The sequence below is a fragment of the Rhipicephalus microplus genome, chromosome 9 (assembly GCF_043290135.1).
Source record: "Rhipicephalus microplus isolate Deutch F79 chromosome 9, USDA_Rmic, whole genome shotgun sequence".
NCBI classification, from domain to species: domain Eukaryota; kingdom Metazoa; phylum Arthropoda; class Arachnida; order Ixodida; family Ixodidae; genus Rhipicephalus; species Rhipicephalus microplus.
Genome location: NC_134708.1, coordinates 10,451,851 through 10,461,710, shown reverse-complemented (window position 1 = coordinate 10,461,710; position 9,860 = coordinate 10,451,851). Strand labels below are relative to the sequence as shown.

General features: G+C 45.2%; 1 protein-coding gene across 1 annotated transcript; it reads left to right on the top strand.

Annotated features, from left to right (window-relative positions):
• The first annotated feature begins 4,226 nt into the window (after positions 1-4,226).
• LOC142771524 (calcium-activated chloride channel regulator 1-like) lies at positions 4,227-9,575 on the top strand. The gene is made up of 3 exons (XM_075873098.1): positions 4,227-4,688; positions 6,000-6,218; positions 9,146-9,575. Exons 1-3 carry the CDS (start codon positions 4,446-4,448, stop codon positions 9,422-9,424), a joined length of 741 nt encoding a protein of 246 aa, XP_075729213.1. The 5' UTR covers positions 4,227-4,445; the 3' UTR covers positions 9,425-9,575.
• Positions 9,576-9,860: the final 285 nt, after the last annotated feature.

Sequence of the window (9,860 nt, the reverse complement as noted above, 5' to 3'; positions counted from 1 at the left end):
TACGCACTGAATGACCACCGCATGATATATTTATTTGATGCAGCAGCGTGTTTTTATTAATTTATTGCTTTGCTTAAAACCACGAGTGTGTCCTGGTAGCAAGTGTCGAGTATGAATGCCCCTACACTGACACTACTAGAAAGCCGGAAAAACCACTCTCGTCCGCAGACTAGAAAAACGCACGGTCTATAGCCACACAGCTTCGCCGTACTACACAATAAATGCAAGCGTATGCGCAATTTTTTTTCGCCTAGAGTCTAGGTTCCGCAAAAACGGTCAACTATGCATGCAGTAAGCTAGACAGACAATCTTGGTTGTTCTTTTTTACTCTAAGTATTCGCGTGATTGAAAAATTGGCCGCTTCACAAGTGCCCACGGATGCTAGAAGACAAAATGGTCTCATGAATTGAATGAGTTACAACAACATACAAGTTACAACCCTGAATGATAATCCGGCTTGTTATAGGACCACTGAAAAACAATGCCGGCGTATCTGCGTGTTTCACTGGAAATTTCATCGAAAGACAATAGTACTCCGTGTGGAGAGAGCGAATATAAAACGTGTTTGATGTTATGCGTGGGAAAATTGGTGAATGGGATCATGGAAGTGTTGCGTGAAACATGAGCGACATCTGGCAGGGTCTTAGAAAACAGAAGGCTCTTTACACCACAAAGTTTCCTAAATATACCCTTGAGGAATCTCTGGCACTAGTGTCTATGGAAGCTGCAACGGATGGTCTTCATTGCGCATAACGGGTAGTACACGTATTTGTCTAATTTGCTTACTTCTGGCTCCTTGTGTGTTCGTGTAGCTTAGCTGTTTTCTCAAGAAACAAAAAAAAAAAGAGTCACAGCTTTGCCTCAAAGGCGAAGCAATGAACGCGATAGCAACAAATTGCAAGGTCATGCGCAGAATGGCAAAGAGGTCGAAAGGTGCCCGCGTTTCTCACGCACAAAGAATGCACGAAACGTACTCACAGGTACAGATTAACGCGTATAATATTCTCATTACTTCATTGTGCCTGAAAAGCGCGTCCTCTTCGCTAGCAAAGGCTGTGCAACGATTGCAGTGACCTTTGTGCACCCGGTAACTACAACAAAACCGTTCCGACGAAACTGAAAGGCTAGCGAAGAAGTACGATTCTCCCCACTGCAAGATAAGGGCGCACGATCGAGCGTACACCCCCTTATTCTCTACGCGGGCCAAAGTACGCGTGAGAGCAACACGACTAAGTTTAGTCTGTGTTGTGCGCCGCATAGGCGGCGGAGAGAGATGAGGAGCGAAGGAAAGTGCACACCTGTGTGGAGAGGAGCTTCAAGGAGAGTTGCCCAAACGAAATTTGGATGCGAATGCCACAGTACAGACGCTGTCCCGAGCAGGCACTGCGCCGTGCTCCCGACCGGGCTGCAGAAATTAGGTGTCTTTTCTCAGCTTCTAACCACTACCACTAATGTCCCGAGCATAAAATGCTCTCGCATATAAAAAAATTGGCCGCGTGTCCCAGAGAGAGACAAAACATTTATTTGAAGTTGCGCGTGAGAAGATGAGTGAGTGGGATCCTTAGTCCTGGGTCTCATTGGTGTGGACCGCTCTCCTTGCTGCAGGTTTTACGAGCGTGTATATATATATATATATATATATATATATATATATATATATATATATATATATTGGGAGTAATAATTCAATGGACAAGTTAGTCTTCGTGAAGGTTTTGGATATGGCACAACGGGAGCGTTGTCAACAAGAATAAATATATTTATTTCCCAACAGTTTTGGGAGGGCTCCTCCCTTCATCAGGGGATGAGTTGTAGCCCTCCCGAAACTGTTGGGAAATAACTATATTTATCCTTGTGATAACGCTCTCGTTGTGACATATCCTATATATATATATATATATATATATATATATATATATATATATATATATATGAATGCGCAATGGTTTTGGGATTATAAGACGCGAAGCTGCGAATTAGAACACATGACTCACGAACAAAGTTTGGCTCTCTATGGTTGTTGATGTCATGTTCTACTGGAACTTCGTACTAGTGTAAGGCCAAGAGTCTTTTGAAGTGTAGATGTGAAGCAGTGAAAAAGTGGTTGATTATTTCATTTGTGTACTCTGTGAATATTTCAGGGCGATGATCGGATGACCTTCCTGAAAGAAGCCGCGACCCGATACGTCCGAGACATTGCGGATATATCGAAAAGCCTGGGCATCATTACATTCAGTAGCACTGCAGCGGTACACCACCCGCTGATGCCAGTAAATGTTTCTACCCGGCATAGCTTCTTGAATGCGGTGAAAGATTTGAAAGCGGCTGGAGATACGTGCATTGGTTGCGGCCTCCAATTAACCCTCCAGGTGAACCCACTCAATTAAACGTGCTCAATGAGACAAGAAATGTTACCCTGTCTTTCTTCGCATTTACAAAACGATTTGGTCAAATAACTTCCCCTATACTTTCTTTGGGATGATTGTCTGTTAGTTAGATCTCATTATTATTGTGTCAAAACACGGATAAACGAGTCATTAGGTATACACTTCTTTCCCATATATATATATATATATATATATATATATATCCCCGCCGCGGTGGTCTAGTGGCTAAGGTACTCGGCTGCTGACCCGCAGGGCGCGGGTTCGAATCCCGGCTGCGGCGGCTGCATTTTCGATGGAGGCGAAAATGTTGTAGGCCCGTGTGCTCAGATTTGGGTGCACGTTAAAGAACCCCAGGTGGTCTAAATTTTCGGAGTCCTCCACTACGGCGTCTCTCATAATCATATAGTGGTTTTGGGACGTTAAACCCCACATATCAATCAATCAATCATATATATATATATATATATATATATATATATATATATATATATATATATATATATATATATATATATATATATATATACTAAAAACTACATTTCAGGCGTCCAGATTTCAGTAATTCTGCAGATCGGCTTCGATGCTTTTTGAATCTTGATACTGAATCCCCTTAACAAAACACATTTATGAATAATTAGGAAAATGGTTCTTGTAAGGGGCAAAGTTAGGGCTGAAACCCTGTCCAAGCCACTTGATGGAACCGTCTTGACTGCCCCGCTTGGCGGAATTGCATTTATTGGCTGCGGCCTCCTGGGTGAGGCGAGTTACAGAGCCGTGCTCTAATAAATAAAAAATGTAAGGATATCATCATGAATTCAAGTGCCTAATTCCATGACTAAATTCTTGGAGTTTTACATCCCCAAACTCACAATATAATCATGAGTGGCATCGTTGTGCAGGGTTCCGGAAATCTTAACTTTCTGGTAATTTTTCGGGTGCACATAAGTCTGGATACACGACTTCTAGCATTTCGTCGCCGTCGAAAATGTGGCTGCCGCGGCCACTATATTGAAGTGGCTCCTCTACCGAGTTAGTAGCAGTTCAATGCACTTCGCATATGTATGTCTTGTTGATAAGTACGTTATATTTAATCGTAGCCACTTGCCCGAAGGGCGGCACAATTACTTTCTTATTCATTATGCTCTCTCTCTCCCTCAGTGAGCTCGCGTCACTTCAAAGTTAGCCCTCCATGAAATGACTTGACGACAAAGACCGACCACTTTCTAGCTGTCTTTTAAATGGGATTCGAAAGTACCTACCAGCTACGTGCAATGCTCTATACTTGGGTCACGTGTTCATAGGCTCCAGGACTACCTATCCATAGCCTTTCATTCCTGACCGAGTTAAAAAACAGTGTAGTAGGGCCGCTTTAAAGGGGCCCTAAAACGCTTTTCTTAGTATCCATGCATGAAATTAACTCAATGGAAAAGCATATTGCCTCAAAAAATCAACGCCGCAAAGATTTAAAGAATCTGTCCAGTACAAGCGGAGTTACAAAGATTTGTCACATGCAGCGATCGCATTCTCTCTTCTCTCGTCCTGACGAAAGCGCTGGGACCTAAGCAGGGAGGGATGGGAGGGGCAAACAAAAAACGTCACACGTGCTTCCTGACCTTGAGCACTGTTCCATTTTTTTTTTCGAATGCGCGGGCTTTTCAGTGTGATTGCGTGCGCACGCGGGGACAATTAACAGCCTCTCGCGGCGATCTCCATAACGACCGAGCGCGCCATGTTCAAATCAGTCAATGGCTGATGGATGAACTTACTACGAGTGATTTTTGGGCTTATTGCGTGATTTGTCGAGACAAGAGAAAGGTGTTTTAGCTGACTTTGATAATTTATTGTGAATTCCAGGCCGCGTGCTGCACTCTAACAATTGGCTTGCGTGTTGTCGGGAGCCTCTAGAACCAATGGGCAGCGTTTTCTGACCATGCTCAAAAAGTGTTGCAGGGACCTTTAAGAACTCTCAGTTGCAGTGCAGTAATATGTGCAAAACTAATTGTATTGCAGGTGCTCAACACTACAGATGAAACACCGCAAGGCGGCATCATATTGCTGATGAGTGATGGTGAAGAAAACATGAAGCCGAAACTGAATGACGTCCTGCCAGAGCTGATGGCAGCTAAGGTGGGAGTCAGTACGATGGCCATGGGGGCATCAGCCGATTATCAGATCGAAAAGTTGGCAACCATGACCGATGGAAAAGCGTTCTTCTTCCCTGACTTCCACCGAAACACGGCAATACTCATGCAGATAGCCTTCGAGGAAAGCACCAATCGAGAAGATAGTGTTTACATCAGGGTGCGTATTAAATGCAAATCACTTGGGGGCCTAGGTGTGCAGTCATCTGTTCTGATATGATGTCACCACTTGGCGCCCCTGGTTAATCACATCTATAGCACAGCCATGTGGAGTATAGCATTGCAAGGCAACTACAAAATCAAGTTATTGAGATGGAGAGAAAAAGGGGTGGGAAAGACAGCGTAGCAATATTTAGGCAAAACCGGGTATTATTCAACATTTATGCATATTACGGAGTAGCAGTGAGGTGGGAAAGAGATATACGAGGCCGAGGAGAAGGAAAATAAGGGGAGAAAGCAAATCAGTGCATTACAAAGATGGCTCAAGTGGGCAAAGCCATTTTATGGCAGGAGTCCCAAACACCATGGGCTGCACAATTCTTCATCAAACATGTATATATTTTTAATATTATTATAAGTATGTTCGTTAGTTACGCCAACATTATTAACCCAAAGCGTTGTTTTCGTGAGGTTCCCGTATCAACACGGTGCGCTCAAGCATAACCATGAATCTAAAACTATAATTAAGAATCGACATTCAGACTGTCAAGTTGAACATCTGTATTGACATGGTACTGGCATCATGGTACCAAATTTCCTTCAGAAATGAGCCGTATACCCTCCCCCGGATACCACGTTTTGCAACAAGGGAGTAAGGTGGGACAAAAGTGCGTCACAGTGGCCCCTTGGCTATATCTAAGCGCACCCTTCATCGCACTAACGGACAAGCAGATAAGTTCTTTTCCTGAAGATAACTTCACACTTTCACGTACTCGATGAGAGGCATGCGCATTGCCTCTTTTTCCTTTTTTTTTGCGTTCTTATTCCCCTTTTCAAGTCGTATCTATTCGTTCACACGAAAGAAACACTCGGGTTGTCAGCCAGTGCTCTATCTTCTTGTCATGATTACCTTGTATACCCATGCTGTTTTTTTTAAGGATGAGTTTTGTTCCTTGTCACAGTCACACAATGTTTTATCGTAAAGAGCGTGACACCGATACCCCTGGTGGCCTTCGTATGCGGCACACTCACGCAGGACCGTCACGTATGACTTCACTGCTAAGGTGGCACGTTGCTCTCTGCTCTAGCACACGGAACGCTGGAGGAGTAGTGAGAACACCGCAGCGGCACTTGCTACTTTACTGCTACAAGCCTTTCGCCGTACCAAATTCTACTCTGTTGTCACCGTCAGTTTAGCTTCGCCATTGGTGGCGAAAGTGAACTTTCTAAAAATGTGTAAAATCCAAATCGCACCTCAAGATTTAGGTGTTGTCTCAATTAACATCACCTCACTCCCTTGTGTCCTCTACAGATTGCAAATTTCGCAAAGTCCTTCACGACCAATTTGGAGGAAAAGTTCATTCTCGAATCGAGCTTGGGTAACAATACCGTTGTCATCTTTGACCAACTGAATCCCTCCCTCACAGACGTATCAGTGACCCTCATTGATCCGAGCGGGCAAGAATGTAAAATGTGCGTACAACAAGGAGGCAAGAAAACGAAGAGAATCCTCATTCCAAGCCCGGCGCAGGTAACCTACGGCTTCTTTTTCAGTACAACCAATGTAACAGCTCCTGCTCAACTGACGCTTGTCAGAAACGTTTAGCGCAGCGTAACTAAATACAATGCATTTGGAAAAAAAAATATGATGCTGTATTTTATGTTTTGCAACGCTGAACGTATATTCGAATGGAACATGCTCAATCACTTTGTGCGGTGCAGCCGAATACCGTATATGACCCACGCTCCAATTTCTCGACAAGGTCATTTTGGGAAGTCGTACGTCATAACCACACACACAAAACAAGCTTAAGTATTAACACACTGCGTCGATACTGTGTCGGCTCCACCCCTTCGGAAGTTCGTCGCACGCATCGAGAAATTCTGGACATTGCCCTTTCGACAATATTCATACTTCACAGCACTAGACCAGGGTGCGCAAAATGTATACTGCTCATTCACATCACGTGACACGCGGCGTATATAAGTACACCGAAACCCTGCGGTCGCAACGCGCGCTGTATTAACGCTGTGTGATTTTCATAAGGTATACATACTCCTACAAAGAAAACAAAGAAAACGCGATAGGAAGCGCGTAGAACAAAAAGTGCGCTCACACAGAATGCGGACCCACTTAACCAATTCGTTCCACTCCTGGCCTCGCTTGCAGACTTCGGGCTACATGCAACGCCACAGTGACACACGCTCCGCCATATTAATTCCAACGCGAACCATTACAACTAGCTTCAGAGTATCCCCACGCCTTGGCATTTTTAAATGCGAAGCATTTCTCTGCGAAATTTGGTGACTTTGAGCGTATGTATCTATCTAACCAGCCGTGTGTGGCAGCTTGGGCTAGTTGGTATGGCATTACGATAGTTTTAGCGCGAGAACAAAACGACGACACAGAGTCTTTCGTGTCCTTCTTGTCTCTGTGTCGTCGTTTTGTTCTCGCGCTAAAACTATCCTAACCAGCCGGCTACGACTTTTAGCTCTCCTGGCCGTTTGGTAATGGTATCGATACCAAACTTGCTATGGCATAAACTGACTGTATGAAGAACATATATGACTCGTCATAACATGAAAATCATGACATGTAATGTCACGAATGTCATGATTTACATTTCACGGTCCTGCAGCTCTTGCTGTGGTTTTGTTCACATGGCGTGTTGCAAAACTGGGATGGTATTGCACGATTGCATGGCGAACACAAGCGACAGACCCTAACACAAAAATCATAACATGCGTGTCATGTTACAACATGACTACATGCTACGCTCACATGCTACGCTCGCAGCCGTTCCGCAAGCGTCCCGTATGCCCAATTTGGTATTACAGTAAGTGAAAGGATGACGAAGGTATGTAACTGGTGCAAACATAATAATCATGCGATGCGTGTCATGTAACAACTTGACTACATGATACGCTCATCAAGCACTCGTGGCTATTTCGCTACCTTCACATCTAACTCGGTTACGCCACGCGAACGGACGACGTAGGTAAATGACACATCTAAACATGATAATCACGACATGTGTGTCATGTAACAACATGACTACATGCCACACTGATGATGTGCTCGCGGCCGTTTTGCTAGCTTCGCATATGCCAAATTTGGCATTAAATGACGCCAATGGATGACGAAGGTATGTGCCTGGTTCAAACATGCTAATCATGAAATGCGTGATTGATTGATATGTAGGGTTTAACGTCCCAAAACCACCATATGATTATGAGAGACGCCGTAGTGGAGGGCTCCGAAAATTTCGACCACCTGGGGTTCTTTAACGTGCGCCCAAATCTGAGCACACGGGCCTACACCATTTCCGCCTCCAACGGGAATGCAGCCGCCGCAGCCGGGATTTGAACCCGCGACATGCGGGTCAGCAGCCGAGTACAATGAAATGCGTGTCGTGTGAGAAGATGAGCACATGCCACAGTCAAGGCGCCAATATATTTCGCCATGACGTGGTGCGCGTGCTCGCCGGCATTCATTTTGTCGCGTCACGCCGGCGTTGCCACGCCAGGCGCCGGTCCTGCCATATATTCGCAGGCGCGCGCCGCGCTGCGTTGCTTTGGCGCATGCGCGGTTCAGCGCATCCGGCGTCCCTCCGTCATGAAAAGAGGGAGACGCAGTATTATCTGGGTAACGCATCGGCGCGAAATGCAGCATGTCGCACTTCACACCGGTTGCCGTCGGGCCGCGCCGACGGACTCTGGTCGCGCCTGGCGTCAAACTATAGAGGGCCCGCGTTTCGCTAACGTAGCGTCACTATACCCAGCGTGCGCGTGCGTCAAAGCTACGTTGGGTTATATTGAGCCCTTCCTGAGGTGCGCGTGGCCGTTTTGCTAGCTCCACATACACCAAATTTGGTATCACGTGACGTGAATAGATAACGAAGGTAAACAATACATCCCAACATGATAATCACGACACGGAAGTCATGTACGACATCATTTACCTTCACCTCGTAACCTTGTGCTGAGTTTAAAGTGGCACAACAACTCTCATTCCTGCTTCGCATATGATGAATTTCCACTGTACGTGGGATCTGCTAATTTTTTTAAGTGCATGTTCCTTATATAAAGGCACCATACTGAACCTCCTGGGGAGCTCTATTAGACCCATACTGCTAAAAGCAGTCCTGTAACAGAGTAGGTTTCAACCAATGTTGGTTAGGGCATACATGTGTTGATCAAAGATAGCAGACTATCGTAGTTTTTCACTTAAAATTAGATTTGAAAAACACGGGACACCTTGATGCTTGTGTGCTCTCACGGATATACAAAAAATGGTGGAGCAGTAGTATCCAAAATTTACGCGTATGTGATAGACGCCCAAAACACCTCTAAGTTGCTCACAGCAGGAAGTGCCAACTTCCTAATGTCGTCAAACATGTGCATCCCACCTTCAAATGTCAAAGTCTGTTACTGATGGGTTTACGAATCAACTTATAGGATGGTGAGTGGACGATTCGTTTGGAGAGCGCCAGCTTGCAAGAAGTGGAGGTCAACATCCAAGTCAAATCCCAAGCAAGGGATCCGAACGACAAACCGATTCGGGTGAAATCCGAAATGGCCGTGCTGCAAGTTGCGAAACCTGATGACGCCGTAATCCTCACCGAGATCAACAAGGGCTACAAGGTTATCCTCGACGCCAGGGTGGTCGCCGAGGTCATTGGTCCTAACTCGCCACACAAGTCGACGGTGCCACTCTACGACGACGGCCTAGGTTAGATTAAAACCTCGCTTCTCCCAAATCTATGTTCCGGGTTCTCGTACGCTGAAAACGAAGCATGCGCTCTTGCGCAATAAAAGGAGAACCCAGGAACATATTTTACCTTATAGCTATATTGCTGTGACCAATTGACTTTACAGTTTTGTAGCACCTCGGAGGCTTCAGTTTACTCAGCGGCTTTTCAATAACTTTAAAACTCATCCCAATTTTTACCACCGCCCCTAAGAAAATTGGGATTTGCTAGGTTCGCTTTTAATTTCTGATGGAGGCGGAAATGTTGTAGGCCCGTGTACTCAGATTTGGGTGCACGTTAAAGAACCCCAGGTGGTCTAAATTTCCGGAGCCCTCCACTACGGCGTTTCTCATAATCATATAGTGGTTTTGGGACGTTAAACCCCACATATCAATCAATCAATTAGGTTCGCTTTTAAGAGT